Source organism: Coturnix japonica, chromosome 20 (genome assembly GCF_054131305.1).
Source record: "Coturnix japonica strain WE chromosome 20, WE-NBRP24, whole genome shotgun sequence".
NCBI lineage: Eukaryota > Metazoa > Chordata > Aves > Galliformes > Phasianidae > Coturnix > Coturnix japonica.
The window spans coordinates 9,349,068-9,366,488 of record NC_140682.1 but is presented as its reverse complement, the minus strand read 5'-3'; the positions used below and the strand labels follow the sequence as shown (position 1 = coordinate 9,366,488).

At 39.4% G+C, this 17,421-nt stretch overlaps 4 protein-coding genes across 4 annotated transcripts; all 4 read left to right on the top strand.

Annotated features, from left to right (window-relative positions):
* Positions 1-2,777: 2,777 nt before the first annotated feature.
* LOC146757635 (uncharacterized) lies at positions 2,778-7,681 on the top strand. Its single transcript, XM_085520704.1, has 6 exons — positions 2,778-3,796; positions 4,237-4,375; positions 5,105-5,227; positions 5,626-5,787; positions 6,739-6,903; positions 7,538-7,681. The coding sequence occupies exons 1-6, from the start codon at positions 3,771-3,773 to the stop codon at positions 7,679-7,681; spliced, it is 759 nt and encodes a 252-aa protein (XP_085376830.1). The 5' UTR covers positions 2,778-3,770.
* A 435-nt stretch (positions 7,682-8,116) lies between these two features.
* LOC146757632 (kinesin-like protein KIF20B) lies at positions 8,117-16,046 on the top strand. The gene is made up of 4 exons (XM_085520750.1): positions 8,117-8,681; positions 9,410-9,536; positions 10,077-10,219; positions 15,786-16,046. Exons 1-4 carry the CDS (start codon positions 8,643-8,645, stop codon positions 15,939-15,941), a joined length of 465 nt encoding a protein of 154 aa, XP_085376876.1. The 5' UTR covers positions 8,117-8,642; the 3' UTR covers positions 15,942-16,046.
* Positions 10,809-13,313, top strand: LOC146757634 (uncharacterized). The gene has a single exon (XM_085520721.1). It carries the CDS (start codon positions 11,050-11,052, stop codon positions 12,421-12,423), a length of 1,374 nt encoding a protein of 457 aa, XP_085376847.1. The 5' UTR covers positions 10,809-11,049; the 3' UTR covers positions 12,424-13,313.
* On the top strand, positions 13,437-15,081 carry LOC146757633 (uncharacterized). Its single transcript, XM_085520723.1, has one exon. The coding sequence runs from the start codon at positions 13,437-13,439 to the stop codon at positions 14,688-14,690; it is 1,254 nt and encodes a 417-aa protein (XP_085376849.1). The 3' UTR covers positions 14,691-15,081.
* Positions 16,047-17,421: the final 1,375 nt, after the last annotated feature.

Genomic DNA, 17,421 nt, shown 5'->3' with positions numbered 1-17,421 from the left:
AAGGTGTACTTGTTCTGTCTGCTATTGAGATTTGTAACTGATGTCTATAGAGTCACTGGGTAAATATTTTAGCTGTATGGTTTTGTGTAAATATTTGCCTACAGAAGATTACTGAGACTTAAGTGCTCCTTTTGTTAAGCTTCAATGTAACTGATCTTATATCAATACAGGAAAAGACTACCTACCATTTAACTACCATTAAAGCAGAACCAGCAGAAGAGAACACTAATAAAGGAACTGAAAGCAGCCAATTTTCAGTGCTTTCAGTTAAAGCACTGAAACAAGAGAAAACTGAGTTGGAAGTGGGAAGAAAGCACAGTATTGATGAAGATAAGCCTACTGTGGAAGAGCCACCTCCAAAGAAAGGTACAGTTTCTTCCATCCTTGAACAGGGTGTCTTCCAAAACAATAAATTGCTTCCTATTCCGGATAGGAAGCAAAAGGCTGTGAAGCGCGTACCTTATGGTATAAGGAGAAAAGCCACTGTGTTAAACTGTAAATAGAAGTAACTGTTATGTAAATATCCCTTTTTCAGAAGGTCCTATGCTGTTCATTTTTGAATGCTTAAGAATAAAAGTTTTTTGCACTATTTTTTTCCTTTTTGCTGCTTTTTCCTCATCTGTTGATGCACTTGCAGATTTGGTAATAGTTTTAAAGCAGTTTCTTTAGGATTGTTTCAACTGCTGTTGCTGATCTTCTGAGTAGCATCAGCTGCTCAAGTGCTTTTTTTTGTTTGTTTGTTTTGTTTTTCCTGAAGCAACTATCAAAATTGTTGACGACCTGCTAATTGCTCGCTCATGGGCAATATTTGAGCAAAATGGTTTGGATAAGCTCTGATGCATTTAACTTCACTTCTGGGCACAGCTGAGCATCAGTGTTCCTAGAATTACGGAAGGCATATACAATGTAGAAGGGAAAAATCTAAAACTTAGCTGTATTCCCTTCCTTTCTTGTATTCCTCTTGCAAAATATGTGCAAGGGAGAAAGTCAAGGCCTTCTTTGGATGAGATGCTGTTCTTGGATGATTTGTCCCTGCTGCCTTTATTTGGCATAAATATTGAATCCTAATGTGACCACTGAATGGCATCACATATAAGCATCTTACCAGAGACTGAGGGTGGGATGTGGACTCCTCCATACTCCAAATAGTAGTGGGTTTGTTATAATCATATGACCAAAGCTCTCATTTAAAAATTAATGACAGCAATGCTCCACATAGGAATTAAAATGGGTAGCTGATAGTCACAATGTCAGCGTGAAGTTTTCTGTTAAGAAGTACTGAGTATTCAATCATGTTAAAATTTTCTTCTATTTGTGAGTATTAATAGCGTCCAATTTCAAAAACCGCTTAATATATATTCTTTAGCTATGTTAAATATACACAGTAGAACAATGAGCACAGGTATGTTGTGCTGGTTCTTTTGTAGAATTAGTTATATAAGTAGCACGAGCAAAAGTGTTTTAGGAGATGCTAGGTTATCTCAGCTTCAAGTTCAGGGTATTTACACCATTCTCTGAGCTTTTAGGTCTTGTTTCCTATGCTCTGTAATAATGCTTTTTCCCTACTTCCTCTGTAAGGAGCTTCTAGACTGAACATTACACATCTTCTCCCTAGTCTTATTTATCTTGCTTTAGTGCTTGCTTGTTGTTTTCAGCATAAAGTGTTTAGATTACTTATAAATCATATTCCCCTCACTAGTGTTGCTGGGAGCAGCAGTCAAAACCCAAAACCTGGTTTGGGGTGGAATACGCCACTGCTGTTTCTTCAGTATGACTTTTAAATCAGTTGAGGGCTGTATATAAAACTCCTTAGATGAGTTAAGAGGCTGTTTCCATGCAGTACATGTGAATCTGTATGTAATGCAGGCTGCACGTGGGCGCTATAAAATTCTGCATTTCTGTAGTTGTAGTAATAAAAGGACTGTACAAGAATCACCATGGAATATATTGTTGTGGTGACCCAATCCCTAGTAAGTCTTGACTTATATTTATTTTTCTAATACTTAAAGTATGCATATTATGGAATGGACATAACTGGATTCTAAAGCAATGATGAAATACAGCAGAAGTTGCTTTTGATAGAAAGAAAATGCATGTGATTTTAGCTAATTGCTCACCAGTTAAAGAAAAAACAGCCCCAAGCTAATGGAATATTTATGGAAACTTGAATCTGCAAATTTGTACAACTTTATGCGTGAACTTTATATGCAAAAGAGTAAGTGTGGACAGAAGTAGGAATCCTCATATTTTGTTTAGAGATCAACTGAATAAGAGAGACAGATATCAACACTTAAGTGATCAACTTGTCCAGGGTTTTATCTTTCTTTTGAAAGTAAGAGGACTGTGAGTTGGAATGAAATTTCTTAGAGAACTGTTTATCTACCATTTAGATGTAGATGGAGTGATTCCTGGCTGCCTTATAGGGATTGCTGAAGCAGGGAAGATAGAAAGAATATAGCTGTGAATTATCTATCTCGTTCCCATGTTTCTTAGATCTAATAAGATTTTCTACTGGTGTGGAGTGGAAGGTTTGAGTAGTGCCATGGTAAAAGTGTTCTTCCAGACTGAAAACCTTTTGCTGTTAATTCTGTATAGAAATCTGAGGCACCTGATTACGTGTTCAGAGGACTTTAATTCCTTCACTAGTATCAAATACTATGTGATGTGAGGGCATGGCTTGCATATTACGACAGTTTTTCACTTAGAAGTTGCTACTTGGTGTTGTGAACTGCTATGTAATAATGATAAATGATAAAGAGAAAAAAATAAAAAAGATTTCAGTAAGCAGGTAACAAGCCTGCATATTGAGCTTTCTTTTTCTGAAGAAACAGCTGATGTCCTCCGTGAACAAATTCTGCAGGGTCAAGCTGACTATCGGGAAATTGCTTCTGAACTGGATGAACAGAAATCTATAAATATGACACTAGAAGACAAAAATGCCCAACTAACTAACAACATAGAAGTTGCCAAAGAATATATAATTGATAAAGTGTCACAAGTAAAAGAAATGTGGACCAAATTAGATGAATTATACAAATGTCACTTAGAGTTTCACGCCATCGGTACTGACTTTGTCAGTGTAAAGGATTCCTCAGACTGTGAAAAAGATGAGCCAGGGACATCTCAAATTAGTTCTGCATGCATTCAGTCACAGACTTCTTCCATCTCAGATCTTGTGCAGGACCTCTCCTTTAACTATAGTCTTGAAAGGATTTGGGAAGTATGCAGAAGTATTGTTGATGTTTCCTCACAAAAAAGTCAGCACATCAAAGCACTGCTTCAAGACAATGAAAACCTAAAGGCGGGAGTGAATATTGCTGAAAATCATAATCATCAACTTGTAATGAAGCTATGTGAGATTACAACTCACACTAGTCAGGAAGATGATCTTGCGAATCAGTTACATGAGCAAATAGAAAAGAAAACTCAGGACTTTGAAGAAAAGACTGCAGAAGATCAGAGAGTGATTGCACAATTTCAGGAGGAAGTTGCCAACTGTGAGATAAAAATAAGAGAGCTTGAATATCTCCTGGAGGCTTCCAAGACAATGGAAGACAATGTGTCAAAACTCAATGAATTACTTAAAGAAAAAGAATCTATTATTGTTAATCTAGAGACAGTTACAGCAACTCTGCAGGAGAAGTCTGCAAATGCAGACAAAAATTTTGAAGAGTTAAGTAGCAATGAAGCAAATCTGATTCAAGAAGTTATGCAGCTGAAAAACAGCTTGGAGCAGATGAAACACTCTTCGGGAAAAGGAAAAGAGTGAAATGGAGAAAGTGCAACGTATAGAATCGTAAGTAACCACTGAGTTAACTTAGAGCCCTTTGAGAATGAACTAGAGTTAAAAATAGTTAATGGGAACATCCCTTCGACTTAATGCATCTGCATGCTTATCAATGGCCAAACTACTACTTTAGGATGCTTTGGTATGCTACTTGAGTTCCAAGGGAAAACAGGAGTGTGCAAGGAAATAAAGAATAATATGGGGATTTCTGGTGGTTTTGTTGTCCATCCCTCAGAATAGCATCTGAATAATTTATTGCTTCAGCATCTGATTATGAGAAGCAAGCTGAAATTCAAAAGTAATTGTTTAAATCTTGTCACTGGTCTAGATAGATTTAAGAGTCTATTTACAAATAGAAACCAACAGGCAGGGCATGGATTAAGCTGTAATTGCTGTTTCCATGAGATGTGTAACAGTAATGTTCTTTGTCTCTTTATTTTTAACATAAGGCTAGAAAATATTCTTTCTGAGAGTTCTGCCCTTGTACTGAATTTGAAAAAAGATTTGCAGAGGAAAGAAGAAGAGTATGCAGATCTAAAAGACAAACATTCTGATGCTGAGAAACAAATTCAGCAAGTACAAAGCGAGGTTTGTAGTCAACTGAGATATTTTTTTCTGTAAGATTATGCTTGGCTTTCTGCTGTTAAAACTTTTCAAACTTTAACTATGAAGCTGGAAATTTCACACTAGTGTGGCTAGCAGCAAATCTTAGGTAAAGTTGCCATTGAAGCTCTAGAGGGGACCAGAAGTTAAAACATGGTTTCGCATAGATAATGAACAGAGGAAAGTAAATTTGGTTAGTAGTCTGGAATAAGGTTTGTGAAGAGAATAGCTAATCTGCCTCTGGAGGGGACTTGTTATTATCTCTAAGTTACTGGTGACTTGCCATTGGTATCCGTGGTAACTCCAAAGCCTAAAACCTAAGTCTTGTGAAAAAACGCTGATAACTGGGAAGAAGAATGCTATTTACTTGAAGAGAAATAGACTAATTTCCAGAGGCTCTTTAATATAAGCATGTATATTTTTTTTCTTCAATTTCAGCTTCAGTGATGTTAATAGTTAAAATTTAATTATTAAACAAGAAGATATTTTAAAACCCATTTTGCAGGATCTTAGTCTGAAAGTTTATTGGGTGTGCTTGGGGTGGAAAATTGAAGCTTAAAAATGAATTCATGTCTTCCTTGGTAACCTTGCACTTGCTGTCGTTTTCCTACTCAGCACTTGTTTGTGAATTCCTCTTTATTTAACAAAGAAGTATTTGGCCAGGTTGGATTACAGAAGTCTTTTAATGAACCGTGAGCTGTGCTTACATTACAGGTGTCCACGATGCGTTCTGTGGAGGAATCCCTCAGGAACAGGATGGATGAACTTGAAAGGATTAATAACCAGTTTAAGGATGAGCTGGATTATAAAGACTATACTATCCAACAACTTAAACAGGTATTTTTCTTGCTCTTAATTTTTATTAAATGAATGATGCAGGTTTTCCAAGCAACAGGAAAAAGGTCAAAAAAAAAAAAAAAATTGGAGCAAAATGAAAGTGGCCAACTGAAATTAGCGGTAGACCATGAAAGATATTCAAATAATTAGTCACTACAGAGCACTGGCAGATTGTTTTCAATACAATAATCTGCATAGTAAATACATATGTAATACATGCATGTAACCTGATCTTGTTGAGTGACATCACGATATGTTAATTGAATTTTCTTACCATAAACTCTTTCTATCAGCTTGAGTCCTTATTTATGCTTTATGAAAAGCTTATTAATTCTAGGCTGTCTGAAAGATTCTGCTTGTTTCTACTGTGTATGCTTTTCTTTCAACATGAAATATAGGAGCTGGAGGAAAAGGACCATAATCTTCAAAAGTGGCGTGAGGAGAGAGATCAGTTAGTAGAAGCTTTGGAAGAACAGCTCAAAACTTTGGCTTCTAATGTCATACAAAAAGAGACAGAAATAGCAGAACTGAGACAATCTGCCTTAAAGGATTCAAGCAAGGTCAGCTCTCCTTTCCTCCTACCTGATTAGCTACCCATAAATTCTGTAAAACTCCTGTACCTGCTCTTTGTATTCTGGGTGTGCTTCTGTTCTTGAACACTGTCGTATTGACATCATGTGCAACTAACCAAAAAAAGCACCAGCTTTTATTTTGGTTCTTCAGAAACAGAATTTATGTTAATTACTAAAATTTCAATTTTTTCAGTAGGTTCAGATAAGCAGATGTCAGTTTGATGCTTATGATCCTACAATCATACTGGATATCTGTAGCTTTTTCTGATAATTCACAGCATTTCCAGATCCCAAGCTAGGCTCAATACTCAGACAGTAGTTCTGTCTCAGGTTTCTTACTTTCTTTGCTTTCTCTGAGGTAGTATCTACAATGGCTTGAAAAGACAGAAGGGGACGTGGAGAGAGATTAAGGGAAGCATCAAAAAGCAGAGGGGGGATGATCTCTGGAAGTTGCATTTCTTATTTCAACATCCAGCTTTTAATCAGGATAGCCAATCTAAGCCGTAGCATAGAATTTCAGAAGCTAAACAGAAGACTAAATGAGTTGTGCTCTTTTGAGAATGTTTGGATTCACTTTCTCTGAGAAGAAAGATGTTCTCATAGCAAAACTTCCCCTACAACTGCCGACTTTTTCACAGTACCGAGGATTTGGGAACAAATAAAAGCTCGGGTTATTATATCTTAAGGGAGATGAAGGCTGAAGCACATAAGTAAAATAGAAGAATCAAAATATATTGTATTACAACTTCCCAGGCAATTCTGTGACTACTGCACTTGTAACAGTGACCGTACAAATCCGTGAAATGTTACTGTTCTTGAATAGTTAAGTGTTCTAGCCTGCAATTCTAAAACTGATGCTACTAAGTAATTGCAATACTGCTTGTGTGTGTTAATTCCTTTTGCCAATCCCACAACTCAGCAGTTTTTACTGTTTATTAGGATAATGCAACTGTGATAGAAGAGTTAAGAAAAGAACTGGCTGACAAAGATGACTTTATAAAGGAATTAAAACAACGCATTAACCACAGTAGCCCTCAGTGTTTGCCAGAAATACCTTTACTTGAAGAAAGACAAAGTAGAAGGAATGACTCTGTAAATGAAAAGGTATGATTATATTTATAGAAAGTCAGTACTTAACATCTTGTTAACCCCTTTTTGTTCTTCTGTTTTCCTAGGAGATACTGGAGCTGGAATCATTTTTCTTAGCATATAGTCCTTTAACTACATATTCAGTGATGAGCACTTGTTGGTTCTTTTTGTCTTCCACTCAAACATGAGCTCTCATCTTCTCAAAAATATTTTATTTACTAGAACACCATCTCTCTGTGTACATTATGGAACTTTTCCATGCAGTTTTCCATGTATTCGTATGTGTATGCTTAAGATTAGGCAGAGGTTTAGCCTTTGGTGTTCTAACATAGCAGCTGTGAGCGTGCAGAGTATGGGGGGAATGGATGACAAAACAACCAGCGTTACAGATTTTGTCCCTAAATAATGTCTCGCTTTCTCTCTTTTGGAGGCAGAATCCTGCCTGAGACTGTTAGTGAGACCCAGTAGGGTGTATCTGAAGATCACACAATGAATAGATGTTACTACCTTCCCACACTTGTGCTGTGTTTCAGCTTACGTGTTCATGTGGCGTCTGAGCTTGAGGTTTTACACTGTAACTTTAGAAAACTCGAGATATTTTGGAGGTCTAATGCATAGCCTAATCTTTACTCCTTTTAAATATTTACAGCCTAGGAAACAACAAAGCAAAACTAAAACTGGAGAAAGTATTCCATTAAGATGCAAAGCTGAAGACAATTATTTGTCACGTCGATGTACTAGGAGCCTCACTTCATTAAATGAATCTGAGGTTAGTATGAAACTTCAGATCTGAAAATGTTGTGATTGTATTGCTTTTGATAAGGAATGAGTAGGAAAAGATCTCATGTTCTCTAAACAATTCCCAAGTTTTAATTTATTTATCCCTTTCAAGGTGATCAGATCACCTGTTTTTATAGCCTTTGATAGGAATAAAAGCTGTTGAAACAATTGTGTGATGAATTTTTGTCAGGTGCTGTTGAAAACTCTCCTCATGTTAATGCTTATGAAGTGGCTCATGATTAGATAAGTTACTTGGAAAAAATTCATGGAGCCACTGAAACAGGCACAGCAAATTGAACTTATTTTCTTCCTCTGCGGGATTTCTGGATATTGTTTTGTTAGCAGATGATGTTAATCATTCCTATATAAGTTTTTAATTGCTAACTTTCATAAAATAGCAGTTACATATATTTTAAAAACAAAGTATTTATTAACCAACTTAATTCTTGGAAATACAGTGGGTGGTGATACTCCATTCAGATTCTTAGCAGAGCCTGATAAAGTGGCTCTGACTACTTTTTGTCTTTCTACAATAAAAAAAAGCATTAAAAACAAGCATTAAAAAATGCTATTTCTACCTCAGTAAAGTAGTTGAAGAATTTAATTAATGAACTGCTTTAATGAACAAAACTAATAGCCAAGCTCAGTGATAATGGTTTAAGAGAAGGGAATTTCTCTTAACTTCATTGTGTATTTTCTTTGAAACCTGTAGACATAAATCAGCTTTTTAGACATCATGAGATGTCTAATACTGATATCTTCATGTCCTGTTTTTATAATTGAATGCTTACTTATTATTTGATTTACAGTGGAATAGTTACCACTAGCAAATACTTCCCTACTATTAGCAAAAGTGTTTAAAGTGTTCACTTTTGTGACATCAGTTGTTCTTTCCAAAAGAATCATAGCTGAAACTTGTCTTATTTTCCCAGGATTTTGTGAAAAGTGAGAACACGAAAAATACAAAATCTGTCATGGCTTTTAATTCACCCTCTGCAAGTGACGAGAAAATGGTTGGTTTTTGTTCTAGTTTTGAAGCTAGCTTGGGACTTCCTGTAATTGTGTGGTCACACAGAAGAAGCAGTGTCTTATCCTTATGTGTATACCTGAATGGGAATCTTACATGCTTATGAGCTCTTCCTATTAAATTCCATAAGCTAACCAAAGGGCAAGTCAGTCTGTCCCCAGAGCGTGTAATGGCTGTACTGTGTAATGATTTGGAGGGAAGGATATTGCACACTGAATAGTTGGGAAGAGAAGCTTTAGTATATTATCGTGTGCTTTTGTAAGTGAAGCCCTTGTATTAAACTAAGGTTCGTATCATTAATATGCATGGCAGTTATTAAAAACAGATGTTCACATGTGATAGCAGTATCCTTGGCATGGTCAGAGTATGAGTAGTAGATTTTTCCCATCTGTTGTCTTCTGTTTTGTATGTTTGTTTATTTTATGTAATTAGAACAGCTTATGTAAGAAACAACTCCACAGCTTGGGAGCTACTTTTAAAGAAACTACTGCCTTATTAAGAAACTTTCAGAAACGTATGCCTTGAAATAGCTGAGATTTTGACAACTCCCTAAAGGGTATAAAATTGTCTACATTACTTGCCGTTGTGGTATCATCAGCATAATGAACAGAGGTGTCAGTAGTAAAGCTCAAAATGTCAACTTAAAATAACGTTGAACTAAAATGAAGTTTAAACAATGCTCTTGTTTCACATGTTCACATCTCTGTTGAACAGAAATCCGGAAAAGACTACTTCCTGAGAAAGCGAGTAAGTGCTTCAAGACTGACTAAAAAGAAGGATGAAACACTGCAAAAAGTTGGAGATTTTATTCAAAGCTCTCCTTCTATTATACACTCTAAAGGTTGGTGTAGAATAAGTTTTATTCCATGTTTTCTAGACATTGTAGAATGGCTTGTTTCTGCTGTAGGCTATTAATGTATGTGTTCTTAGAGAACTTGTCTGCCATGTTAAGTTGTCCTTTGATTTATGAAGTAAATGCATTTATTCGTCTCTTCAGAGATTCATTATTACATTTGTGAAAACCTACAAGTATACAGAGAAAGTTGGTTCTGTCTTGTGCTTCTGTCAGCACGGAAGTTAGGCCTGTTGTTTAACTCCTGCTGAAGTTTCTGACTTCCAGCGACTTCTGAGCCATGATTGTCTTTCATACTCCATTTTAATGCGTGCTTTAAGCTGCCGTACCTGAAGCTATAAACTGTTTCAGCTATAGAAATAATAAAGAACCTCGATGAACAAATACAATTTCTGAGTATTTTCACTTAAATTTTACATGTCATTTATAAACCAAGTTTGTTACGAAGCTTTTTTTGCATTCAGTGATTTAAAGACTCACAAAACCAGTAAGTTGATTGGTTTATGTATCAAAACAAATTTCTTCTAGCCAAGAAGCTGATGTCAGCAGTAAGTTCTCCTAAATCAAACGAACCTGAAAGTCTCGAAGAAGGAGAGACCAAGCCAAAACGATCCAAAAGGAAGCTGTATTCCACTGTCGTTTCTGGCCCTCTAGATATACCTGCTTCTTCGGTAAGCGATTATACTGTAGTCTTGGCTTAAAATAAACTACTAAGGAGTCCAAACAGACTGGAGGTTTCATCTATTTGCAGGAGGAGGTTGAAAGTACTGAGGTATTTCTTTCTTCTACCAAGTCATTCTTGTTGGTCTTCCTGCTGTTCTGTTTTAGTTTGTCCTCAAAGATCTCTGTTTGGCTGGCTTACAGTTTACTAAGTAGGTGATGTAGCAATCACGGAGATGTCTTCTAATTTGGAATCTTAGATAATTTCAATGTGTTGGAGTGGGATTATTCTACTACACGCTTTTCTAGAGCACAACTTAGACAGCTTTTTAGGTATGCTTAAACTATGATCTCCTGTCTAAGCCAACTTGCAAAGGATCTGATGTGCCAGTGTTGTATTAGGCAAGTGTGTGCTTTTCGGGCTGTGACGAGATAGGTCCATCCCCATGCCATCAAGATATATGGTGTATACGTTTCCAGTGGGCGTACACGACGGGCATAGGGTATATATACGTGTGTTAGCTTCAATAAATCGCCATTTTACTGCTCATCATATTGGTGTCATATCAGTAATTGGTCAAGCTGCAAACTTCCAGAGAACACAAGGTAAAGGTAACAAATGGTGACCCTGGACGTGATTGGAAGTGGAGCAGCTATAATTCTAACGGCGAAGGTTCTCACTGCGGAGCGGTAATTATTTACTCGCGGAGTGGTGAAAGACTGGGACGGGAGGATTGGCCATAACTCTTCGTCAGGCAGTAGGGAGAGCTCGGAACCCCCTCGGTACGGTTGGGGAAGCGCCAGGTTGGGGCCAGGTGGGATACGTTTGGCCGGAGGCGACATGGAAGCCGTTATTAAGGTGATTCTGCATGCATGTAAAACTTACTGTGGGAAGGATGTTCCTTCTAAGAAGGAGATTGCTGCAGTTCTTTCGCTGCTAGAGAAGGAGGGGATGTTAACATCTCCCTCTGATTTATATGATCCCAATAACTGGGATGCGCTCACAATGGCGCTTTCACAAAGGGTGCTGGCCACCCGAAAAGTTACAGAGTTCAAGGTCTGGGGATTAGTCTTGGAGGCGCTTAAGGCGGCAAGGGAAGAGAAGATTGCGGGGGATCGGGCTAGGGAACTGTTGGGGCTGGGGGCGAGGGGAACCGGGGGGGGTCTCATCTCTCCTACAGATCCAAAGGAGGAGAAGATGGCGCCGACCCCCTCGGCTCCAACTGACGTAACACCTTCAAGAACAAAGAAGGAGGAAGTTGAACAAGACCACTCAGCTCCAGAGTACACCCCACCCCCACCTCCCTATCCAGCACGGAGACTATATCCTTCATTAAAATCATTTATGGATGAAGGGGGAGGGGGACCCTCGGTGGAATGTACTGTTGCTCTCTGCACAACTGATAAGAGGGCAGTGGGGGAGGATGGTACTGTCTCACTGCCAGGTTCTGCCTGTTGCTCTAGTCACTCCCCTGAAGGGGCGGATCACTCCGCCCAGCAAGGGGAGGGAGGGGGTGGCACTTCGTTACTGTCTGGTCCTGCCTGTTGTTCTAGCCACTCCCCTGAAGGGGCGGATCACTCCGCCCGGCAGGGCACTGGATGTGGGCGTAGCACTTCGATGCAGATGGCCCCGGGACACACCCAGGAGGGGTGTGGTCCTGTGGCATCTGGCCCGTGGAGCCCGCCCACACTCACTGACTGGGCTCGGGTGAGGGAGGATCTCAGAGCAGCCGATGTGATGGATACGTTTGCCTTTCCAGTAACAGTGAATACAGAGGGTAGAGCTTGGACTCCTTTAAACTCTAAGGCGGTCACTCGCCTTGCGGATTTGGTCAAAAACAAAGGCTTGCGCTCTCCAGTGACTATGGCAGCAGTTGAGGCTCTCATGGCCTCTAGTCTTCTGCCTTATGATGTGGTCAGCCTTATGCGTGTCATCCTTGAGCCTGTGCAATATACCTTATGGTACGACGAGTGGAATATGCTGCTTCAGGTTGTGGTAGCCGCTGCAACCCGCGATAATAACCATCCGGCTAATGGCCAGGGTCGAAAAGACAAAACAACTCTTGCGCGTCTTCAGGGGTTAGCAGATGGCATGGTGGGGTCCCCGGAGGGCCAGGCGAATGCGCTTAGAGCAGGGGAGTTGGCAGCGCTCACGACCGCAGCCCTTCAGGCTCTGCGGATGGTGGCTAAGGTTGCAGAGCCTGTGCTCCCATAGACAGACATCAAACAGGAGCCCTCCGAGCCATTCTCTGATTTTGCGAATCGCTTGATCCGTGCGGTGGAGGGGTCTGACCTCCCAAAGGGGGTCCAATCTTTAGTCGTGATAGATTGTCTTAAACAAAAATCGCTGCCAGACATTCAACAGATTATAAGGGCGGCACCTGGGACTTTGAACACTCCAGGAGAGATCATCAAGTACGTGCTAGATCATCAGAAAAATGCACCATTGACTAATGAGGGCTTTGTAACTGCCATGCAGGGGATGGCTGCTGCAGTAATGGCAGCCTCTCGAGTTGGGGAAAATAAGGATAAGGGCCCATGCTTTAAGTGTGGACAGCTTGGTCACCTTAAAGCCCAATGCCCTATGAGGATTAATCAGAAGGAATCACAGGGACTGGGGGAACCTTGTCAATTGTGTGGTTGGGCTGGACGTGATGCACATCAGTGTCAAAAATTCAAGGTTTTGCCGCAGGGAAACTGGTACGGGAGGGTGCCAATGGCCCAGGGCTCCTTCCCACTCTTTTAAACTGGTCCAAGGGTGCAGACCTCATAGTGGCGTTGATCATGGACCTCCTGATCGGCCGCCTAAGGAATCTTGAATCGACAGAGCGCAAAAGAAGAGCTTTCTCGTGGATACCGAAGAAAAAGAAACCCAAGAACCCAGAGAACCCAGAGAAACAACCCTTGCTGCCAACGAGAACTACCATGCTAATGCTGTTGTGCCTTTTGTGTCTGTGTTGGTCGCCGGTGGGGGGCATTCATTTGATTCAACAACCGGGGAACTTATGGGTTACATGGGCTAATCAGACAGGAAGAACAGACTTTTGTCTTGCATTACAGTCAGCTACATCACCCTTTCAAACATGCCTTATAGGGGTCCCAGAATGGGATGACTCTGCGTTTAAGGGTTACCTTGGGAAAAAGAGTGGCTGTTTGCGGTTCTGCAATGGACTAGAAAGAACTTGAAGGTGGCTGGGAAATGATTCCGTATACTATCTCGGAAGGAAAATGGCTTGTACTATTTGTAGGTTAAACATCACTCTTCCCGAGGAGCCCCAGCAGCTGGATTTACTTGGCTCACAAATGGTACAAAATGATACTTGGGACAAGAATAGCTCACAATGGTTGTCCCCTGGGTGCATGATCTTTGGCTCAATGAAAAGGTTGTCTCTGACTAGGCAGCAACTTCTTGGTCCAGAGGGCCCCTACTGGGACCCGAAAACTAATCAAACTGTCCCCTATACCCTTGTGTATCCCCGTGATGATGAGACCTTTGATATTGATGGAGGATATTGTGTGTTTTACCCTAACGGATCGGTGCCTTATCGTTCTGGAGATTGTCCTATAAACGTCTCAATAGGTGAGATTGTTAATATTAGCAGGACGGATGGGTCTGTCCGAAAGGTCGACTGTGAAGATCTGGCATTCAACACAGGTTGTTGTGTTTTCCCTATCCCCAAAGGATCATTTTCATTCATGGGAGAACTTTGGAACAATGATACAGCAAAAGCCTTACCACCAGGGATATTTCTTATTTGCAGTAATCGTGCTTGGCAAGGGATTCCTAAGAACCCAGTAGGAGGTCCTTGCTATCTGGGAAAATTGACTATCTTATCCCCAAGTATCTTTGAGATCTATAAGGCATCTAATCATTCGCGAGCCAAAAGGGATATGCATGTTCTGGAGCCTGACTGCGGGGACGACGTAAAGTTATGGGGACCCACTGCTAGAGTCTTAGCTTCTTTCCTTGCTCCCGGGGTGGCTGCTGCACACGCTTTAAAAGAAATCGAGAGATTGGCCTGCTGGACTGTTAAACAGGCTAATGTTACCTCTCGGCTACTCTCAGATTTGCTTATAGATGTAGAGAGCATTAGACACGCTGTGCTCCAAAACAGAGCGGCAATTGATTTCTTACTTCTGGCACAAGGTCATGGGTGTAAGGACTTTGAAGGGATGTGTTGTTTTAACCTGAGTGATCATAGTGAGTCGTTGCACAAGAAGTTGGAGTGGTTACAAGAACACACCAAGAAGGTTGGCATCCAGGATGATCCTTTTGGAGATTGGCTAGGAAGTCTGTTTGGAGGTATTGGGCCATGGCTCAAACAGCTACTTAAGGCATTAGTGATAGGGCTTCTTATATTTCTTGCATTAATGATATGTGTGCCATGTATATTTAGATGTCTACAAGGTTGTTTGCAACGTATGATAGAAGGAGTGTTCAATGAGAAAATGGAGCTCCAGCGGTTATACGCGAAACTCTGAGCAGAAGGATGAACGTTATAATATAACCAAAGGTGCCTTGAACGTATTAATTAGAAACTACTAATATTGTTAGATATAGCATTGTTTATCTCTGCATGCTTTGCAATCTACATATCTCCCTTTATAAATTACTTGTTTAGATAAGGACTAACACCTTTATATAATTTAGATTAGGATTAGCGTTCGCGTTGTAACGGGATAAGGCTTTCTTGGCATGGGGAGGGGGAAATGTTGTATTAGGCGAGTGTGCGCTTTTCGGGCTGTGACGAGATAGGTCCATCCCCATGCCATCAAGATATATGGTGTATACGTTTCCAGTGGGCGTACATGAAGGGCATAGGGTATATATACGTGTGTTAGCTTCAATAAATCGCCATTTTACTGCTCATCATATTGGTGTCATATCAGTAATTGGTCAAGCTGCAAACTTCCAGAGAACACTGACAAGATAAAGGTAACATGCCAGTTTCATGACTCTGTCGGCAGCTATTGTGCTAAGAACATTCTTGCTCTGTTGGAACTGCATCTTTTAATTATATTAGAGTCCTTTTTCTTTTCAGCATAGTGATCATTTGCCCATACTGTAATATCCCTCTGAATTTTTTGATGATTTGATGAATGATAGGGCAGAAACCAAAATGTTATATTTTTTTTGTTAGAGGGTGAAGAAGATGAGAATTTCTTTTCTCACTGTAGTTCTGAGAACATGGAACTGAACCGAGAACTGAAATTCTGGTCAAGTCATAGCTACAGGGATTGAGGCTAAAAATGTTTTCTGAACGCTTCATGTTTCACAAAACAAGTATTATAATACTCTTTTGAAAACAAGTATTTCAAAATGAAAGCTGCCTTCAGGCTTTCCTCAGATGTGTGTGCTTTTTTAAGATAAACAGGATTTTGTACATTCTCCATATTTGTTCCTTGTGATTAAGCTGCATTAAAATGATCTCGGTATCCCATAGTTTTCTGAATAAAATATAATAAGCAAATTCAATTCTGAAATCCATTTAGGGGAAGAAATATGTTTGCATGTGTCAAGAAGAGCTTGTCAGTCTTGTGCGAAAAGATGAGTAACTTTTGAAATGTTTTCTTCAGGAATCTGAGGAACAAAAGAAGGAAAGTGATCATCTGATCATCAAGCGACGGCTGAGATCCAGAACAGCTAAAAAAACCTTGAAGAAGCATGTTTGTTCCCCTTTCTCGGGACATACTTTTATCATATTATTAAAACTGGTTGTTAATAAACAGTAACAGTTACTCCGTTGTGTTCTTAAATTTGTATATAGGTGTACAGTGTCTCTCTGACAGTTTCAAACTGACTCCATTGAGGCTGAAATAAATACAAGCTTTCTTAAACTGGGTTTGGATTTTATTGTGGTTAAGGATTTATTTATTTTTGTCTTGCCTCCCCTGTATAGGAACAGTATCTCTAGGACTAATTGCTATTTACCCATTGTGCAGTAATAACTGTACTTGTTCAGGATGGCCTGGCTTGCTTTTTTCACATGACTGGTGTACTTAGCAGAAATCCGGGGGAGAGAAGAGCATGAATACACATTTGTGTATTAAATCAAATGTATTGAATATACATTTGTGTATACTTAATTTTTGGATCTTTTTAAAGAATTGTCTTTGGAGAGAAGATGGTGCCAATTCCTCTGTGTGGAAGAAAGATGCTTTCCCTCACTTGTGTGAATTCAGCTTTAAATTAATAAACTTAGAAAAATAAGCCAAATACATTTGGGGGGAATTCTAATATCCATGAATGTTAATCTACTGTTTGAAGTGTTCCAGTCTGGAGTAAACATTTCAGAGTATATTCTAACCATCCCCCAACCCTTCTGTTTGTGTTTTGGAAAGAGATGAAATTACTTTCGCAATGACCTGTATTTGATATACAAGAAATAAGGTAATCCCAATGAGTTTATTTGCTCTGATTTCTTGCTCAGGCAGCTTTCTCTATTTTGTTGAATTACTGCCAACCATACAAATACTGTTGGTTTATTTTTCTCTTTTACTTGGACTACTGGATTGTTTTGAATGTTCATTTTTGGTCTGTTTCATTCCCATCATGCATCTTTCGTAGGTGTCCAACCTTTTGGCTTGCCTGGGCCATGCTGAGTGAAGCACAACTGTCTTGGACTGCATAAAAAATATATTTTATAGATAATTAACAAAACTTTTATTTTTATTAAATATTTCCTCTTTTTATTAAAACATAAAAAGAGGAACATGCATGGTTCAGTTCCATAGATCCTGAATTGTAAGATCAAATTCTCATTCCAAGTTGCTTCTCTAGTTTCCAGACTTTAGACGAATTGTAGCCTTATATTCTTCTGTATTACATCCTTTCTGGAGTAAAGTAGTATCTTCCACCTAACTTTCAAATGGCAAATCAAGCCTGACTATCAAATTATGCAGCTCTTCCATTGCTCCCTGATCCAACAGCATCATCAGTGTCTGCTGCATTTTTATATTACTGAATGAGAATTAATCCTTCTCATCAGCTCATGCTTGACACTGCCATCTTCTTTCTCACCTCTTCATTCAAATACTACATAGAATAATCTGACCATCTCTCAAACTTGGCTTTCTTTCCTAAGTAGAAATAAATGCATTTGTCAGGAGATTTTGTTTAAGGTTTTCATAGGCAGTTTTAGACTTTGAGGTCTTTCATCCTTCTGGCCAGATGTTCTGTTTTCTCCTACGTGTGGTTTAGTTATCAGCCTAG

What these genes read in the sequence shown, in the direction of transcription:
- LOC146757635 (XM_085520704.1), top strand. Translation starts at nt 3,771, where the DNA reads ATGGAGAAAGTGCAACGTATAGAATC. An exon ending in AAAGTGCAACGTATAGAATC is followed by an intron (nt 3,797 to 4,236) that starts GTAAGTAACCAC and finishes TTTTAACATAAG; the next exon opens with GCTAGAAAATATTCTTTCTG. An exon ending in CCTTAAAGGATTCAAGCAAG is followed by an intron (nt 5,788 to 6,738) that starts GTCAGCTCTCCT and finishes ACTGTTTATTAG; the next exon opens with GATAATGCAACTGTGATAGA.
- LOC146757632 (XM_085520750.1), top strand. Translation starts at nt 8,643, where the DNA reads ATGGCTTTTAATTCACCCTCTGCAAGTGACGAGAAAATG. An exon ending in TTCTATTATACACTCTAAAG is followed by an intron (nt 9,537 to 10,076) that starts GTTGGTGTAGAA and finishes AATTTCTTCTAG; the next exon opens with CCAAGAAGCTGATGTCAGCA. An exon ending in TAGATATACCTGCTTCTTCG is followed by an intron (nt 10,220 to 15,785) that starts GTAAGCGATTAT and finishes TGTTTTCTTCAG; the next exon opens with GAATCTGAGGAACAAAAGAA.
- LOC146757634 (XM_085520721.1), top strand. Translation starts at nt 11,050, where the DNA reads ATGGAAGCCGTTATTAAGGTGATTCTGCATGCATGTAAAACTTACTGT.
- LOC146757633 (XM_085520723.1), top strand. Translation starts at nt 13,437, where the DNA reads ATGGCTTGTACTATTTGTAGGTTAAACATCACTCTTCCCGAGGAGCCC.